General features: G+C 42.2%; 1 protein-coding gene across 1 annotated transcript in view; it reads left to right on the plus strand.

Moving 5' to 3' along the window:
* Positions 1 to 5,469: 5,469 nt before the first annotated feature.
* mmp25a (matrix metallopeptidase 25a) overlaps positions 5,470 to 20,938 on the plus strand; it is a 34,799-nt gene continuing 19,330 nt past the window's right edge. The window contains exons 1-3 of the mRNA XM_021626048.2: positions 5,470 to 6,351; positions 6,955 to 7,087; positions 7,726 to 7,873. Coding sequence (XP_021481723.1) covers positions 6,250 to 6,351; positions 6,955 to 7,087; positions 7,726 to 7,873 — 383 coding nt within the window. The 5' untranslated portion in view covers positions 5,470 to 6,249. The remainder of the gene's footprint in view (positions 6,352 to 6,954; positions 7,088 to 7,725; positions 7,874 to 20,938) is intronic.

A 20,938-nucleotide genomic window follows, 5' to 3' on the forward strand; every position in this document is an offset into this window, starting at 1 on the left:
TCAGCTGATGTACGAAGGGCTATATAAATACATTTGATTTGATTTGATACTTCAAGGTCTCAGAGCAAGTGACGTCACCGATTGAAACGCTATTTAGCGCGCACCGCTAACTAAGCTAGCCGTTTCACATCCGTTACACATGTATGAGTACTATTTCAGCCAATGTTATAATGCATGCACTGGAAGGTAGTTCATTAGTGTCACGTTGCAGAAGAAAATGTTCCATAGCTTTATTAGCGCCCTCGTGTGGAATATTTGTGTATAACGACTCAACATCAAAAGTAACTAACAAGGTATTCTCAGGGAGAGGATCAAGAGATTCAATGATAGAGATGATACTGCTGGTGTCCTTTACAACGGAGGGAAGCTGTTCTGCGAGTGGTCGAATAAAAAAGTAAACAAAAGTAGATAGAGGGGCCGTTACTGCATCAATGCCCGCTACAATAGGGGGCGCCCTGGAGGTTTTGTAACATTGTTGTGTAATTTCGGCAAAGTGTAGAAAGTGGCAATTTTAGGGTGTTGTATAGCCAAAAAGTCATGTTATTTTTTGGTTATCTGATCAGAACTTAAATACCCATCTAGGACAGTAAAGATAGTATTCTGAAATTGTGAAGTAGGGTAACTTCTGAGTTTCTTGTAAAAGATGTTGTCAACCAGCTGTCTATGACACTCATTTACATAAACTGTCCTATCCATGAGCACAACCGACCCACCCTTATCAGCAGGATGAATAAGGACTGACATATCGGATTATATATCAAGCAAAGCTTGTTTTTCATACTTAGGTAAATTATGGAAAGATTTAGGCCCCTGTTTATTCTTAAAGAGATGTCCAACATCTTTTTCCACAAGTCTGCAATATGTCTTGATAGAGTGATTGGCTGGATGAATAAAATAACTCTTGCTTCTAAAAGGAGTCGGAGTATGTGCAAGGAGAGCAACCTACTGGTTCAATGGAAGTGTCAGAATTAGGGGAGCTGAAGTATTCCCTTAAACGGATGTTTCCAAAAAACTTAAACATGTCTACCTTAACATCAAAATCGTTGCACTGGGTTGTAAGGCAAAAAAAGATAACCCTTTATTAAGCAAAGAGACATGGGCAGGGCTCAATATCTTGCTTGATAAATTAAAGACACTCAGTCCCGTCGGGTGCGGCATCTCGTTGATGCGCGTGCCTGCAGCCACCTCCGCCCTTCGTTTGGTCCAGTCTCTCGTTGAATAAAAAACGACCACTTGGATGGTTGGATGGCTGGACGCCGATGGTTTGTAGAGCGTTGATCAGACGGGGGTGGATCGAAGTAAGCGGCATCCCTCCTGCGTCTGCCATGGAGAGGAGGAGCAGGACCTCCCTTGTCAGGGTTTCTCCAGAAGTATACTTTATCCTCGGCCTTTTTTGTCTTGGTTGAATTTCTTGATTTTAAGTTCCTTTACTTCTGTAGACAACTTGGTTAGTTTTCATCAGTTCATTGAATATGCCATCATCATTAACAACTATTTGTAGAGCTGTGCGTTTGTCTTTAATTGTGTTATCCATTTCAATAAAATCCTTCTTCAACTGGTCAACAATTTAATGTCATTAAATCAATAGAGCATTTGTTCAGGATGGCATACCAGCGCTCACAGAAATCATCTGTGCGCTGTCCCAATGATGGTTATTTTTGCCACCTGGGTCCCCGTGGAATAATGACTTGACGCACATAATCACTAAGAGTGACTATATGTAGATGCGTTGTGACTATACGTAGACTTGGATCTGAAGCCATTCTTGTGATTATTGTGACTTTGCCATTGTAATTGTTTGTAAGCTTGTGTAGTCGAAAATGAATTTATGATCGTATGCTATCCATTTCTTGTTTGAATGCTGTTCTTTGTATGCCATTTTAATATTTGATAATTAACCAATGATATTAGGCCACTCTTGGCCATGAATACAGACACCTGTGTCTTTTGGCACTATATCAACGAGTCATACCGCAGTGTTTGTGATTATACCCTGATGATGGGGGCGGCAGGGTAGCCTAGTGGTTAGAGTGTTGGATTAGTAACCTGGAAGGTTGCAAGTTCAAATCCCCAAGCTGACAAGGTACAAATCTCTCGTTCTGCTCCTAGGCCGTCATTGAAAATAAGAATTTGTTCTTAACTGACTTGCCTAGTTAAATAAAGTTTTTTTAAATGGAAACAGCTTGGTTGTCGAAACGTTGGTAATTCAATTTTTGCATCCGAGCTCCCTGCTCCCTTTTATTTTCAAGTGTTCTACTCTGCTAGCCAGCACCTCGCCATAATAGGTGTGCGTTTCTTTTTCTTCTAGATTAACTTTTTCTAACCATTCCCAAAAAGCATTTGGCGATTGGGTAGGCCATTTAGGCTTACCGCACTAATGCGAGAGAGCCTAAAATAATGAAAGAAAAACCTGTAGCCTGAAGATATATTTAAGGTATTGTTCTCTCTTTATTCAAATCCTCCCGCCACCCACATTTCATCAACACAATATTTTATGACCCTAAATCTGCCGCCCTCCACAAAAGCCGCGACCCTTGCAGAGCAAGGGGAACCACTACTTCAAGGTCTCAGAGCAAGTGACGTCACCGATTGAAACGCCACTAGCGCGCACCACCGCTAACTAGCTAGCAATTTCACATCGGCTACATATGCAGGAAAATTATGACTGGTGTGCAACCACCAATTAATATGTGAAGTGTTCCTTATTTTTGCGAAAAAATGAATTGGAACGATAGAGAAGATAGGATGGTAGTGAAGGGAAAGTCGGGAATTTGAACAATGAAAACAATTTCCAATTCTTGGAAGTATTACTGAAATAGTTTTTCATTACTTAAATAATGTAATGTACAGTATTTTTGGTTATTCAATGGTTCTTGCTACATTCAAGTTTAAACAATCTCTTCCTATCCTATCCTATCGAGAATCTGTGGAAAGAACTGAAAACTGCTGTTCACAAATGCTCTCCATCCAACCTCACTGAGCTCGAGCTGTTTTGCAAGGAGGAATGGGAAAACATTTCAGTCTCTCGATGTGCAAAACTGATAGAGACATACCCCAAGCGACTTACAGCTGTAATCGCAGCAAAAGGTGGCGCTACAAAGTATTAACTTAAGGGGGCTGAATAATTTTGCACGCCCAATTTTTCAGTTTTTGATTTGTTAAAAAAGTTTGAAATATCCAATAAATGTCGTTCCACTTCATGATTGTGTCCCACTTGTTGTTGATTCTTCACAAAAAAATACAGTTTTATATCTTTATGTTTGAAGCCTGAAATGTGGCAAAAGGTCGCAAAGTTCAAGGGGGCCGAATAATTTCGCAAGGCACTGTAGCTTCACAGTCGTTATTTGTTTATTGTTTTTGTATAGTTTGTATTCAGTGTTCAGTGCTTTCTTTTATTAAATATTCATCATGAACACATACTACGCCCCATACCACGCCCCATTCCTCCGATCCTTCTCACTTCTCCTCTTCAGATGAAGAGAAGGACGACCGTGACACATCCCTAACACACACACACACACACACACACACACACACACACACACACACACACACACACACACACACACACACACACACACACACACACACACACACTGCTGTGTTCTAGAGTCAGTGGCATAGGAGGTCATTTTTTTTATCCCTAAACATAGCACACCAAACCATCAAGTCACCTGCTCGAGAGTTCAGTAAGGTACAGTACATGGAAATCAAATTATATGCATAAAGGTGGTTGATTCTTGTTCCAATTAAAATGTTCCATTTGTGTTCTAGAATAAGATATTAAATACAAACACACATGCAGACTGGCCTAATTAACTTAGATTTTTTATTTGGTTGTCTGGTGTGCTGTTGCCAAATTTCTGCCCTGCTAGAGCTGCCCCTGTCAAGTGTAAGTGCTGTTATTGTGAAGTGGAAATGTCTAGGAGCAACAACGGCTCAGCCACAAAGTGATAGGCCACACAAGCTCACGGAATGGGACCACCGAGTGCTGAAGTGGGTAGCGCGTAAATATAATCTGTTCTCGGGTGCAACACTCACTACCGAGTTCCAAACTGCCTCTGGAAGCAATATCAGCACAACAACTGTTCATGTGGAGCTTCATGAAATGGGTTTCCATGGCCGATTTGCCGCACACAAGCCTAATATCACCATGCGCAATGCCAAGCTTCGGTGAAGTGGTGTAAACTCACTGCCATTGGACTATGGAGCAATGGAAACACGTTCTCTGGCGTGATGAATCACGCTTTACCATCTGGCAGTCCGACAGACAAATCTGGGTTTGGTATTTTATTAGGATCCCAACTCTTCCTGGGGTTCACATAAAACATAATACAGAATGACATAATACAAAACATTAATAGACAAGAAAAGCTCAAGGACAGAACTATATACTTTTTTTTTAAAGGCACACACAGCCTACATATCAATGCATACACAGAAACTATTTAAGTCAAATAGGGGAGAGGCTTTTTGCCATAAGGTGTTGCTTTATCTGTTTTTTTTTTTCAACCAAATTTGCTGTTTATTTGAGCAATCTGCCCAAATGCATAGTTGCAACTGTAAAGTTTGGTGGATGAATAATGGTTTTGGGCTGTTTTCATGGGTCGAGCTAGGCCCCTTAGTTCCAGTGAAGGGAAATCTTAACGCTACAGCGTACAATGACATTCTAGACAATTCTGTACTTCCAACTTTATGGCAACAGTTTGGGGAATGCCATTTCCTGTTTCAGCATGACAATGCCCCCGTGCACAAGGCAAAGTCTACACAGAAATGGTTTGTTGAGGTCAGTGTGGAAGAACTTGACTGGCCTGCAGAGAGCCCTGACTTCAACCCCATCAAACACCTTTGGGATGAATTGGAATGCCAACTGTGAGCCAGTCCTAATCACCCAAATCAGTGCCTGACCTCACTAATGCGCTTGTGGTTGAATGGAAGCAAGTCCCTGCAGCAATGTTCCAACATCTAGTGGAAAGCCTTCGCAGAAGAGTGGAGGCTGTAATTGCAGGAAAGGGGGGGCCAACTCCATAATAACCCATGATTTTCAAATAAGATGTTTGACAAGCAGGTGTCCACATACTTTTGGTCATGTAGTGTATGTATTGCGTTCTTTCTTTCGGTAAATCCCCAGCTGTCTTCCTCTGTTTTAATCTTCCTCATAAACATCCTCTATCTAATCTATTTTTATAAACACAATACTCAACAGGTTGGAATTCTCCCCGGGGGGTGTCAAACATCAGCCCCAGCAAACAGGAAGGAGTGGAACCCACTGTTTCAGGACCTCACCCCCCCCCCCCCCCCCCCACACTTTCCATACTTCGCCCCCATTCATATCCTCTCTCAGACCCTCTATTGATTATTTCTTACATTCCATCCCTCCTCTCTCCTTCATCTCGTCTGGCCCTTTACAGTGGTGACACAAAAAGATACACATCTCTCTGCTTTGAATGAAAAATATGTGGTGAATACTGTTACCGTCTGTGTTGTGGGTTCTGCTGAACTCATGTGGGTATGTGTATGACACAGGGTCAGTTCTCTTGCCGGTTTGCCGTCGCCTCTGTACGCCGATGACATCATCGTTTGGCATCAATTTGGACATACTCTATGAAGACGTTTGTACTCTTGAACTTATCATCCCCGGATCAGAGGCGGAGTATGGGTTCGATGCAGTGTGGGACAGCTCCTTTTCAGGATGGGGTATATAGAGCAATATACAGGACAAGCTGTTTACATGTCCACCTTCTAAACAAGTGCTCTGCAGAGTGAGAGGAAACAAAAAAGTGTATGTGTGTGTGTGTTTACCAGAATGGAGTGGATGAGAAAATGAACCCAGAGAAAAAGGGTGGGGTGGGGCTGCTGACCATAAGTGCATCCTATTGATCTATACAGTATGTCCATCCATGCGCAGGCCCAGCCTAGTCTCAGGGGATGTTGCAAGAGAAAAACAGACCGAGACAGAGCTCTGCTAAAGAAGCATCTTCAACTATTCTGAGGAACTGTTCTCCCCATCTTGTGCTTTCTCTGTTTACTCAGGAAAAAGGTTGTTTATATCTATTTATTTATTTGATTCATCAGAGTTATCCAGAGAGCTGCAAAGGTTTCAGGTTGAGTGTCCACCGAGAAGCCAACGGTTATGAGTCAAGCATTTGACTGCTCAAGTGGTCACACACTCTGTGGAATGAAACGGACATCCTGTGTAGCCCATCTTTACGAGAGGTCGTGGTGAGCAAACGCATTTTCAGGTTAGTTATGTGTTATCATCGTCTGCTCTTGGTGAGCGGAGCAGGGCTCCTTCTAACAATCTCCATCGGGCTGTGTGCCCCAACGGCTGACCAGTACTCTCGTGGAGTGGTAAGTAGGAAACCCTACACGCTTCTTCCAGTCCGGTAATGACAACCAATTTAATAACCTTCATTATTCGCATTTATGACATTCCCTCAGATTCATATGACATGTGAGGTGTACACATTAGATATTAAATACGTTTTCATACAATAGGCATTGTTCAAATAGCCAGATTGGCATACTACGTTCAATGCTAGTATTGGGACTCTACTAATGATTTACACTAGATCCATACTGCCATTTGCATTGAATTATTTGACTGTGGTGTTGCCCATAAATGTTATGTTTCAGTTATGTGTTTTAAACAAAAGAAAAGCTCATTGGACTCAAATGTGGGCAGGCTAATGTTTAACAATAAATTGCATATAGTGGTGCATGTTTACAATATTCCTTGGAACTGAGGCCAGTGTATATGCATACTGGAGATAGTTTCACAGTGTGTGTGTGTGTACAAAGTGCGTGTATGGTATCATTCTTGAGCTGTCTTTTTCCACAAACATTTGTATTTCTTCCACATATGCAAACACACTTAATCACTACTTATTCTGTAATATATCAAGGAATTAGGAATCACTCTGTGCATGTATGTGTGTCTCTCTCTCTGTGGAGGACTGGCTGAGTCGGTATGGGTACCTGCCCCCTCCGGACCCCCGCACAGAGAGGCTCCAGACCAGGGAGGGCATCCAGAAAGCTCTCCGCCAGATGCAGAGGTTTGCTGGGCTAGAGGAGACAGGAACACTGGGTAAACTCTTTAGCATACTTTTGCAACGCTGAGTCTATGTTTAATTGGAAAAAAAACATGTTTTATTGCTAAATGGACAAAATACCTAAATGTTATTAAACAAAATAGTTTTAAAAAATGTTTTATTCAAATATATATATCGGACTGCACAGTGAAGGAAAAGTAGCCAACAAGTGCTCAGAATATGTGTGACCTCCTTCAAGACTGTTGGAAAAGCATTCCAGGAGAAGCTGGTTGAGAGAATGTCTAGAGTGTGCAAAGCTGTCATCAAGGCAAAGGGTGGTTATTTGAAGAATCTCATCTCGACACTTCTTTGGTTACTACATGATTCCATATGTGTTCTTTCATAGTTGATGTCCACTATTATTCTACAATGTAGAAAATAGTAAAAATAAAGAAAAACCCTTGAATGAGTAGATGTTCTAAAACTTTTGACCAGTAGTGTGTGTGTGTAATTATATATATATATATATATATATATATATATATATATAGAGTGAGCCTGGATAACTTCATCTTTGTTTCTCCACCCTAACTGTTATTGTACACACTGATGAAAGAATATAATATAATTATAAAAATATGAATGTCCTCTATCTCTCCCCCTCTCTCTGGCCCCCCTCCCTCTCCTCCCTCAGACCATGCTACTCTTTCTTTGATGAAGACCCCTCGCTGTTCCCTGCCTGACATTGTCGGAACGGAAGACCTGAGGAAGAGAAGGAGGAAGAGGAAAAAGAGATATGCTTTGACCGGGCTGAGCTGGAAAAAGAATGATATCACCTGGAGGTATGATGTCGCTGAAAAATACTAGTTATAAACTGGTTGGTTTGAGCTCTGAATGCCGTGGTATATCAGACCGTATACCACAGGTATGACAATAAATTACTGTTTACTGTTCTAATTACGTTGGTAACCGGTTTATAATAGCAACAAGGCATCTCGGGGGTTTGTGGTATATTGCCAATATACCAAGGCTAATGGCTGCATCCAGGCACTCTTTGTTGCGCCGTGCATATTAACAGCCCTTAGCCGTGGTATATTGGCAATATACTACACCTCCTCTGGTTTTATTGCTCAATTATACACCATGTTTGTGGACAATGTCTAGAACACAAGTTACCAGATTCTGAATGAACTTAGTTACCAGATTTCGAAACAACTCAGTTACCAGCTGTTTACATGGCACATACTAGGCCATAATAATCTCCACTCGATTTAACATTTTAAAAAACAGAGACGTGCTAGTTAAAAAGCTAAGATTTAAAGTGGGCTTCTTTTTTTTTGGAAATGGGTCTTGCATGTCCCTAAACAGCAAGAAGCCAATTGTACAGTACATTCAATTTTCCTGCCAGTTCTTGACTATTGTGACACCATTTACCAGAATGCAGCAGCCATTACTCATAAACCATCTACCATAGTGCCCTTCATTTTATCACAGGTGACTGATTTAATCCTCATCACTGTATCCTGTATCAAAAGGTTGGCTGGTCCTCATTTTTAAAATCCCGTAGATCACTTCTTTACTCCCTTTTTGTTTCCAAAGCTCTACTACTAAGCTTCCGATTTACCTAACTTGTTAAAGTATAAAATCATGAGATACCAAACCTCAGGTCCTCACCGAACTAGGATAATCCGCTTTTAGTTTTAATACACCTCATTGCTGGAACCAACTACAAAATACATTAGAATTGGATGTTCTGGTACAGCTCGGTAATTTAATATTGCTTGGGGACCTTCTTACTGAAGAATGTACGTTTTTCTAGAATATTTGTGTAGTGCTGTATTTTATTTTGTTTTATATTGTATCGTATTTTCATTGATTTTGTCTTATGAATTGTACTGTATATGCAGGCAGAGCCATTTACCAGGGTTTGAGTTTTAGTGAGGTCCGGAAAGAGAGGAATCTACGAACACATAGCCTATTAGCTATACAATTGTAATGTTATACCCCTAAAAGGGGGGAAATATGATTCATTATTCACAATGACACACAGAATCAGCAACTGTTCAGTCAGTTGTAATGATGAATTGTATAAAATCATCAACCCTTCACATAGTTATTTTCTCAAATTACAGAGCGTTCACGTTTCTATTCCTAGGCATTACTAATCAAGCTCCGCACAAACAGACATCAATGGAGCACACAGTCATTGCATTATCACATTCACATGAAATATTGGACTATTAAGATTTTGTATTAATATCAGTGATGTAGTGGTAAAAAAAAGTGGGTAATTAGTAAACTATAAACTCCAGTGGGCGATTGAGATAAGACGAACATCCATCGATACAAACTAAGACGTATTACATTTTTAGAACTGTACTTTTGCATTTTCATTTCATTTTAATGTAAACCTATAGGGAAGCTAGGCTATGTGGAGATGTTCATATTGAAACATATATTATTTTTTTAAAGTTCCTAATAGCGGTGTATCAGTTCACCAAACCCACGTATCAGTAGGTATTGTGGTTTTACGTTCACAGTTCGGTTTTGGTACAGTGGGAAAACAATGTTCAGCATTCACAATGTTCCTTGCATTGTCTGCTCTGACCGTATTGTTATATTGGGCAATGTAGGGCCCTCGAGTGTCACAGCGGTCTAAGGCACTGCATCTCAGTGCTATAGGCGTCACTACAGACACCCTGGTTCGATTCCAGTCTGTATCACAACCGGCTGGGATTGGGAATCCCATAGGGCGGCGCCCAATTGGCCCAGCGTCGTCCGAGTTTGGCCAGTGTAGGCCGTCATTGTAAATAAGAATGTGTTCTTAACTGATTTGCCTAGTTAAATAAGGTACAAAAAAAGTAACGCTTTCACTCTGATGCTGTGTTTTTAACCATGTGCGAGGTGGAAATTTACCAGTAGTGAATTTGTAAATACCAGTTAGCGGTGTATCAGTTCACCAAACCCATGTGATTTTAACTAGTTGAGAAACACAGATTGGCTAATGGCCAACAAGCTGTGTCAACCATAAACTAAAAGTACAGCTTTCAAGTTTGTAAACAGAGTTTATAAACCACGAATAGATTTATTTAAAAAAATAGTTCATGCATTTACAGTGCCTTCAAAGTATTTTGTGGGTTAAAATTGATTAAATTGAGATTGTGTCACTGGTCTACACAAAATACCCCATAATGTAAAAGTTGAATTACGTTTTTAGAACTTTTTACAAATGAATACAAAATTTGAAGCTAAAAGTCAATAAATATTCAACTCCTTTCTTATGGCAAGCCTTAAGAAGTTCAGGAGTAAAAATATGCTTAAAAAGTCACATAATAAGTTGCATGAACTCACTCTGTTTACAATAATAGTGTTTAACATGTTTTTTGAATGAATACCTCATCTCTGTACCCCACGCATAAAATCCTGTAAGGTTCCTCAGTCGAGCAGTGAATTTCTAACACAGATTCAACTACAAAGACTAGGGAGGTTTTCCAATGCTTCGCAAAGAAGGGCCCAAATTGGTAGGTGGGTAAAAATAAAATAAAAATCAGACATTGAATATCCCTTTGAGCATGGTGAAGTTATTAATTACACTTTGGATGGTGGATCAATACACCCAGTTACTACAAAGATACAGTCGTCCTTCCTAACTCAGGTGCCGAAGAGGAAGGAAACCGTGCGGCCAATGGTGACTTTAAACCAGTTACAGAATTTAATGGCTGTGATAGGAGACGACTGATGATATATCAAAAATATTGTAGTTACTCCACAATACTAACTTAAATTACAGAGTGAAAAGAAGGAAGCCTGTACAGAATAAAAATATTCCAAAACATGCATCCTGTTTGCTATAAGGCACTAAATAAATGTACTTTATGTCCTGAATAAAAAGTGTTATGTTTGAGGCAAATCCAATCCAACACAACACATCACTAAGTACCCCTCTTCATATTTTCAAGAATGGTGGTGGCTGCATCATGTCATGGGTATGCTTATTATCGGCAAGGAATAGGGAGTTTTTATAGGATAAAAATAAATGAAATATAACTAAACACAGGCCAAATCCTAGAGGAAAACCTGGTTCAGTCTGCTTTCCAATAGACACTGGGAGACATTCACCTTTCAGCAGGACAATAACATGCTTACCAAGACGATATTAAATGTTCCTGAGTGGCCTAGTTACAGCTTTGACTTTAATTGACTTGAAAGTCTACAGCAAGACTTGAAAATGGCTGTCTAGCTATGATCAACAACCAACTTGACAGAGCTAGAAGCAACTATTTGTCCAATGCCGTTGTAATCTACTGGGAATCCAAAATCTTTATCAACTTGCTCTTTCATAGTGTAATGTTTTACACATTCAAAAGTCTCTCAGGCTATCACACAATGTTATGCAAATTAGTTGCTGTATGTGAGGATGCTGGAGCATGCTGAGGGAGAGTCTTTGGTGAGGCGATTGTGCAGCGGGTCAGTGCTGGGGTGCACTGTCTGTGTTCATCCAAATAAATTACAACTTGGTTATTTATGGGAAATCAGTGTCCTAGGACTGTTTACGCTAGTCAAACTACGTGTGATTTTCGTTAGCTTTACAGGCTCGTTACAAATTGGTGGCAATGGTGGGATCTGCACGTCAACTAGCTAACAACTTACGAGCTTGGCTAATTTAGCTGGTTAGCTGCATTGGAAAATGGAGGGAAAAGTTGAACAACCTGGGAACAGCAATCAACAACCACTGGCCGAACGACAGCCGGTGGTGGATCAGCCAGATGCCATGGACAGTCGGATTGACCAGCCAGTATTCATGTCAGAATCTTTAGAGCGGAAGAAGATGAATGGACTGTTTGGATTGAACAATTTGAGTTAGCAGCGCAAGTGAATGGATGGTGAGCGGTAGATCGTTTGAACTTTCTCATGCTGTTGCTGAGGGGAAATGAGATTTTGTAGTACTTTACCTCAGGATACCAAGAATGATTAGAACAGTGTGAAAGTGGCTTTGCAGAGGCATTTTGAGCCACTGGCACATGCTGACTGGAATCATGCATTTTTTCAGGACAGAAAAGGTAAAGTCGTTGAGTGCATTCATGACTTTGGGCATGATTTAAGCAGGCTTATCCAGATTATAACACGAGCACACGTAATTCGCTGGCACGAGACCGTTTTATTACACACATTGGGGGCAGTGATCTGCGTATGCACCTGCGCAAGGCAGTACCAGAAACGTTGGAAGAGGCCATTAGCATGGCTACAGAGCTTGATCAGATAAAGCAGCTAGAAATGCTGGAAAGTGAAGACACTGCACAATAAAAAAGTGAACATGTGTGGGACAAGGAAGGTAACTCTGCCTCAAGTTGGAGAGAATGTCAGAGTTCCAAAAGAGATGTTTGAGTCATTGTGTGAGAGCATTGCACAGTTGCGGACTAAGGTGCAGTATTTGGCAGCCACATCAGAGGCGGACATACCAAAGCAGCAGAGTGTTTCCAGGGTCTTCTACAGTAGCAACGGCAAACGCCACGGGAGGATACAGACCGGACCAGGGAGAGGGAGATCTAGCTTCCCCGGGAGCGACAGAGGATGACCTACGTCGACCAATAGCAGGGCCTGCTGGAAATGTCATTGCACATGAAAAAACTGTCCTTTCCTTTTCCATGTCAGCACAGCATCGGCTTCAACTACATGCACAGCTGACCAGTCCACAGCGAGAATTACATCAAGTGTGGTGGAGAGTGGGGTTTACCTGGAGTGCAAATTTGCCGACTCAGAGTATGAGGTCGTGGTATGAGGTCGTGGTGGTCTCTGGGTCCAGGTTTCCATGGAACATAGATAGACATAGAAATGCTACTGGAGATAAGTGGTACATTGCAACCATACCAAAGCATGGTTAAACCTCTCTGGGATATGCGGGGCGCTAACGTCAAAAGCCAGAGAAAATGCAGAGCGCCAAATTCAAATAAATTCATATAAAAATAACATTTTCATGAAATCACACATGTAAGATAACCAAATTAAAGCTACATGTGTTGTGAATCCAGCCAAAATGTCAGATTTTCGGCAAAAGCAAACGATGCTATTATCTGAGCATAGCACCATAGTAAACAAAAGAGAGAACATTTCAACCCTGCAGGCGCGACACAAACTGCAGAAATAAAAATATAAATCATGCCTTACCTTTGACGAGCTTCTTCTGTTGGCACTCCAATATGTCCCATAAACATCACAAATGGTCCTTTTGTTCGATTAATTCCGTCCATATATATCCACAATGTCCACAATGTTATTTGGCGCGTTTGATCCAGAAAAACACAGGTTCCAACTTGCGCAAATCTCAAAAGTTACCTGTAAACTTTGCCAAAACATTTCAAACTACTTTTGTAATACAACTTTAGGTATTTTTTAAAGTAAATCATCGATAAAATTGAAGACGGGATGATCTGTGTTCAATACAGGAAGACAACAAACTCAAGCATGCTTTCTGGTCTTGCGCCTCTATCAAATAGTACACATGATGTGACACTTGTTCAAGATGGCTGTACTTCTTCATTACACAAAGGAATCACCTCAACCAATTTCTAAAGACGGGTGACATCCAGTGGAAGCGGTAGGAACTGCAAGCAAGTCCCTTAGAAATCTGGAATCCCAATGAAAATTCATTGAAAAGAGGGTGACCTCAAAAAGAAAATCTGAATGGTTTGTCCTCGAGGGTTTCGCCTGCTACATAAGTTCTGTTCTACTCACAGACATGATTCAAACAGTTTAGAAACTAGAGTGTTTTCTATCCAAATCTACTAATAATATGCATATCTTATCTTCTGTGGATAAGTAGCAGGCAGTTGAAATTGGGCATGCTTTTCATCCAAAATTCCAAATGATGCCCCTATCCTAGAGAAGTTTTTTAAAGTAGCAAATGGACAGTTTCTCTCAGTCTTGGAGACCTGGTCCACAGTCATGAACATTGAATCTGACCTGGGATTTTGTCGTTGCTAGCAACGCAGACCAGTGTGTACTGATAGCGACAGACTTTCTGGTAAAATATGGGGCTGTACTTGACGTGAAAAAGAAAACACGTGTTTTGGGGAAGCAGATTCCCTTGATTTTCAGGGGAGTGGCAGGGGGAGTGTGTTAAGTGGTGTTGATGAATGGCACGATTATCCCATCCAGAAGTGAAATGTTTATAACTGGTAAAGTTGAGGGTACAGTAAAAAAATGACAAAACTGAGGGTCTTCTTGAGACCTGCGTTAGTCACTGATACAAGTAACCTGTTGGTAGTGTCATGGAAATTCTACACTTAAATTAATAATTATTTATTATCAGAGCGCTGGAGATGTTCCAACCAACTCAATGCACCAAGTACACATGTCGATCAGGAGCTCTCCTGGGGCAGTCTCGTTAGTTATCTTATATAGATTGCAGCCAGCTAACTGCGATGCAGCTGAGAGCTGTAAAGGAAATGGTGGGGAGGTATGTGGGAATGTTTAGCACTGGTGATTTTGACTTGGGCTGCGCTAAACTAGTCCAGCATAGGATTGACACAGGGGACACCAGGCCTATCAAACGAGCATTGAGGCGGGTGCTTGTTCATCTGCAAGCAGAGTTTGACGAGCATTTGCAGGATATGTTAGAAAGGGGAATAGTTTACCCATCCAGCAGTCCATAGGCAGCACCAGTGGTGTTAGTAAGAAAGAAGGACGGCTCAATCAGGTTCTGTGCGGATTACAGAAGGTTAAATGAGAACACTAAAAGATGCTTATCTATTTCCTATGATCGATGAGACCTTGGACTTGCTTTCCGGTGCTCAGTGGTTTTCCACTTTAGACTTTGCCAGTGGTTACTGGCAAGTCGAGCATTGCAAAACTGCTTTTATGACAATGAGAGGACTTTTCGAGTTCCAGATAATGGGGTTTGGGTTGACAAATGCTCCAAGCAGCTTTCAGGGTCTCATGGACCTGGTTTTGGCTGATTTACAGTGGTCAACATGTTTGGTGTACTTAGATGACATCATAGTGTTTGGTCGTACATTCCAAGAGCATGTGAAGTGTTTAGACAAGGTTTGGATCATGCAGGACTTAAGATGAAGCCATCTAAGTGCCATTTGTTCAGGTCACAGGTGAGCTACCTGGGACACATCATCTCGGCTGATAGTGTCGACTGACCCCATGAAAACGGAGACAGAAGCTTTTTACGCCTGGCGTCATACTACAGGAGGTTCATACCAGATTTTGCAGCTATGGCGGAGCCTTTGTACAGTTTGACAGATAAGGGGAAAATGTTTGAGTGTAACGCAGCGTATGAAGTTGCCTTTAACAAATTAAATTCCAAGTTTACCACATCCCCCATACTTGCTTCCCCTGGCCCAAATCTAGATTTCATAATGGATACTGACGCATGTGACACAGGCATAGGGGCAGTCCTCTCCAAAAACACGAGGGTAGAGACAGAGTAGTAGCATATGCCAGTCGGTCACTGTCAAAACAGGAGAGGAAGTATTCACCTACCAAAAAGGAGCTTCTTGCTGTGGTAGTGTTTCTTAAACATTTCAGACAGTTTTTGCTGGGGAGGAAATGTATAATGAGAACTGATCACAGCTCACTGAGGTGGCTGAGTAACTTCAAACAACCTGAGGGACAGTTGGCTAGATGGTTGGCGAAACTGGATCAGTTTGACAATGATATTGTCCACAGGCCTGAGAGACTGCACAGTAATGCAGATGGTGTGTCACACAACACACACAGACAGAGAGTGTAGACACAGCTGACTCACAGGAGGCCACTGCCAATCTGAGAGGCATCGTAAACAATCCTCAGGATGTCACTATTGAGCCTGTAGTTGGAACTCAAACAAGCCAGGCAGTCCCCACAAAAGCAGCTTTCCTTTTGGATGCACAGGATAGAGACCCAGTGGTCTCCCGGTTAAACAAATTGAAAAATAGGGTAGAGCAGAGCTCCCTGTGGAGTTGCAATCGGAGCCAAAGTTCAGGACCTTCAAACAACTGTGTGGGACATTACATGTGAAGAATGGGGTGTTATGCCTTGAGACAGATGATACCATCTCGAGAGGGGTTGTACCTAGGGCTGTGCCGGTCACGAAATTTCGTTAGCCGGTGATTGTCAAGCAAATAACTGGCGGTCTCACCCTAAATTGACCGTTAATTAACATTAACACATTCAGCATCTCCTGGCTTCCACACATAGCCTACAAGCCACTGATGCAGACCTTTGGAACATCTAAATTTTAAAAGTCTAATTAATTCATGTAATATAGCATACACCTTCATAATAAATTCCATTATTTCACAAGAAAAGAATAGCATACTTTGAGTTGTCCTGATGTGGTTATGCCAAACAGCTGTGGGCTACACTAGTTAATTTAGAAAACAAGATTTGCTTAGAATTCATGTGGCATTATTTTATAGTATGAAGAAAACAAATGAACAAATATTTTCTCCAAATGATTTGAGAGAGTGCGCACATACGGCTATTCTGTGTTGAGCGGTTAACAAAGAAATAGGTTGTCACGTGAGATGATGCTGGAGAGACGAAGCAGGTACGAGGAGTAAAACATTTAATAAAGACGGACATGGAATGAGACAGGAACAGCGTCAGCAAACTAATAAGAAAGACCAAAAACAATACAATGCAGCAGCAGGTAACAGAGCTGGGGAACTGACAAATATAGGGGAGGAAATTAACAGGTGATGAGTGAGTCCAGGTGAGTCCAATAACGCTGATGCACGTGACGAGGGAAGGCAGGTGTGCGTGATGCAGGGCAACCTGGCACCCTCAAGCTCCAGGTGGAGGGAAGAGCGGGAGCAGACATGACAGTACCCCCCCTCCCCCTCTTTGGGTGCCACCCGGTGTCCCACCTGGGCGAACCGGCGGAGACATGGGCGCTGGGCAAGCCGTTTGGGGCGTGGCAGCCCGACGAACCGGCAGGAGTGTGAGAGCCTGGCGAGCCGGCTGAGGCATGGGAGCCTGACGATCCGGCTGAGGCAAGACGCCTGTCGATCCCGCTGCAGAGAGAGTGAGATGATCCGGTGGAGAGTGACATGGGATGGGAAGCCGCCGAGCCAACTGAGGCAAGGAAACCTCTTGAGCCAGCCAGGGCGTGGAAGCCCGACAGCGGAATCCACCCCGACATCACCAAAAAACTGGACCGGCCGGGCGAACAAGAAGTGACGATCCGGCTGAGGCCCAACGTGGGATGGGCGCCATCCGACCCAACCAGGGCAAGGAACTCTCGAGCCAGCTAGGGCATGGAAGCCCGACGAGCTGGCTAAGCACCCCCGGTTCCATCGGTGGTGACCCAGATGCCACCGATGCCACCATACCAACCGGAACGCCAGTACTCTTGCTTCGTATGTAGGCTACTGCATTCTGTCACTTGAGATGACGCTGGAGAGACAAAGCAGGTACGGGGAGTAAAATGGAGATGGAACGAGACAGGAACAGAGTCAGCAAACTAATACTAAAGAAAAAAACAATACAGTGCAGCAGCGGGGAACAGAGGGAGGAAATTAACAGGTGATAAGTGAGTCCAGGTGAGTCCTATAACGCTGATGCACATGACGAGGGAAGGCAGGTGTGCATGATGGATGGCAGGAGTGCGTGATGCAGGACAACCTGGTGCCCTCAAGCACCAGGGGGAGGGAAGAATGGGAGCAGACGTGACATAGGAACTCCTAATATGCTTAATTTAGAGTTATTAATGTAACTTTAGTTGTTCTACAAACATTGGGCTTTGTTTTGATTTTTAAGACTTGAAAAAAGTTGCTTGAAAGGCATGAGCCCTGCTTTGTTTTTTTTTGCGCAGGCTGTAAACACTCCAATAGTCTCTCATTCACAATTTGACAAACACTTCACGGCGGCATCGCCTTTGTTGTCGTAATGCACCCTATAAAAAATACATTCTTTTTGCGGCCTGGAGTGATGCATTGTGCCCTTCTCCCTGAGTGCTGCGCAATCCGAAGTGCCTCTCACTCAAATGGCTCTCCGAGATGTGATCAGGTCTTTCTCACAGGCTACAAGTGAAGACAGACACACCGGGGACACAACTGTGCACGTTCTTATCCAATTCCGAGGTGCATATTGAAGATACTGGAAGAACTGTCTATCATTTACTTATCGTCAGCCAACAAGATGAGTAGGTCTAACGTACAGCAAAAGCACTAGCCTACTGTCCCCCATAGTACAAAAGTTGACCCTATTGTGCGATAAATAAATATTCCAAACAATAGCCTGGGACAGTTGTGGGGTTCAATAGATCCCAAATTAATATAGCCACTAGCATTTTTTTTGTGGCTGACGCAATAGATCAGAACGTTTAGCTTAAAATATTGATAAACTATTAGGCTATTTCTTCACATTATAAGCGCAGCAATGCACACATGGCAGTAGGCTAAGCGTGAATGTTCCATTAGCGAGAAAACCCCATTATCAAAAGTGACCTCAAATGAGATTATGCACGTAATGCTTTCATTATAAAGTTGCATTTTTATGGTTAAAATGATCTTTCCCTAACTTGAAACTCATGCCCTGCTTATGTAAGTCAGTTAGGCTTTAAACCCCTTGTAAAGCGGATTAATGTGGTTCATTTTAAGAAGTTATTTGGCCACATATAGGCCTATGGGCTAGGCTACATGAGGTGTGCGAATATGAATCTAAAAAGTTTAGGGGAAAAAAGCAGTCTCTTATGCTGGGCATCATTCAAGTGATAATATATAATTCATATAACAACACAGATGCACCCAGATGCAGACACAGGAGGCAGATGGTCAGAGTCTCTGATATTTATTAGAATACAAGGGGCAGGCAGGTCGAGGACAGGCAGAAGTTAATTAACCAGGTCAGAGTCCAAAAGGTACATGGTGGCAGGCAGGCTCAAGGTCATGGCAGGCTGAAGGGTCAGGCAGGCGGGCTCAGTGTCAGGGCAGGCAGAACAGGTCGGAACCAGGAGGGCTAAAAAACAGAGAAACACGCTGGTAGGCTTGACAAAACAAGACAAACTGGCAACAGACAAACAGAGAACACAGGTATAAATACACTGAGGATAATGGGGAAGATGGGCAACAACTGGAGGGGGTGGAGACGAGCACAAAGGCAGGTGAAACGGATCAAGGTGGAGAGGAAACAAGCACAAAGACAGATGAAACAGATTAGGGTGGAGACAAGCCCAACTGCAAAAGGTCCTGCAAAGACAGGTGAAACAGATCAGGGTGTGACATCACACATGATAGGCTAATATTGTCACCCAACAGACTATTCTTGGTTTAATCTTTACATATACTAAATAATATATGTGTGAAATTGGTTTTGATTTAGAATGGACCGTTATCATGCACCTGTCTCAACAGGGTCGTCGGGAAAAATATGCACGTAAAAAGCAAATGGAATTTTTTATGACATCACAAAATAACAACCAAAATGACATTAGTGTTCTTTAGATCACCTCTGACCATTCCCAACGTTCTATGTTCGAAATATTGTTCCAGCATTCGCTTTGGAACGTATTAGAGTTTTGGCGGGAAAAGTCTGTTGAAAAATTGGCACATTCCTTTAATGAATTTGGAGAGTGAGACCTGAATCTTCTACCTTGATTTACAACAGGGAGTGAGTTAACCCCCATCAGTTTCCTCCTCCCCCTTCTGCGGGTGAGAGGACATGTGGTTGCAGTCATTCATTGCAAACCTGATCTGACCTATTTGGATCTGAACAGGACAGTCATGACAAGATAAACAATGTGCTTAATATTAGGAAAGTTGAGAAAAATATATAGTAGGCCTAGTCTATAGAAAGCTGAATGGATCCTCCTTTTTTTAGTAGGGGCTATCACTCTGTTTTTTTGCGCAGTTGCATAGCCTATAGAAATATTGCACAACGTGAGCTCATGGGCTCTCATTAAGTGTTTGATTAGATTTTTGAATACATTTGCATTGATGTCAGAGTGATTAGAGGGACAATAGATTGCTGAGTACCAAGCAGTTAGCAAGTTTGATCAGCTACTAATCACCATCAGCAGCATCAGAGCTTGGAGAAGCCTAATTACCGTGACTAAACAGTCACATGGAATTTGACTGCCTTCATGACTCGTGACCGCCGGTGTGGCGGTAATACGGTCACTGCAACAGCCCTAGTTGCACCAGATGAGCTCGTACATAGATACTTAACTTCCGTCTGGCCACTCTACCATAAAGGCTTGATTGGTGGAGTGCTGCAGAGATGGTTGTTCTTCTGGAAGGTTCTCCCATCTCCACAGAGGAATGCTGGAGCTCTGTCAGAGTGACCATCGGGTTCTTGGTCACCTCCCCAACCAAGGCCCTTCTCCCCCGATTGCTCAGTTTGGCCGGGCGGCCAGCTCTAGGAAGGGTCTTGGTGGTTCCAAACATATTCCATTTAAGAATGATGGAGGCCAATGTGTTCTTGGGGACTTTCAATGCTGCAAAAAAATGTTGGTACCCTTCCCCAGATCACAATCCTGTCTCAGAGCTCTATGGACAATTATTTCGACCTCATGGCTTGGTTTTTGTTCTGACACCCTCTGTCAATTTGCGACCTTATATAGACAGGTGTTTTCCTTTCCAAATCATGTCCAATCAATTTAATTTACCACAGGTGAAGGATGATCAATGGAAACAGGATGCATCTGAGCTCAATTTCAAGTCTCATAGCAAAGGGTCTGAAAACATATGTAAATAAGGTATTTCGTTTTTTTGTTGAATTTTTATAAATTTGCCAACATTTCTTAACCTGTTTTTGTCTTTGTCATTACGGGCTATTGTGTGTAGATTGATGAGGAAAAGTTTTTATTTTATCCATTGTAGAATAAGGCTGTAAAGTAACAAAATGTGGAAAAAGTTAAGGGTTCTGAATACTTTCTGAATGCACAATAGGTTACCTTTCGGGGTAAGCTCCGCCCC

Source organism: Oncorhynchus mykiss, chromosome 12 (assembly GCF_013265735.2).
Source record: "Oncorhynchus mykiss isolate Arlee chromosome 12, USDA_OmykA_1.1, whole genome shotgun sequence".
Lineage (NCBI taxonomy): Eukaryota > Metazoa > Chordata > Actinopteri > Salmoniformes > Salmonidae > Oncorhynchus > Oncorhynchus mykiss.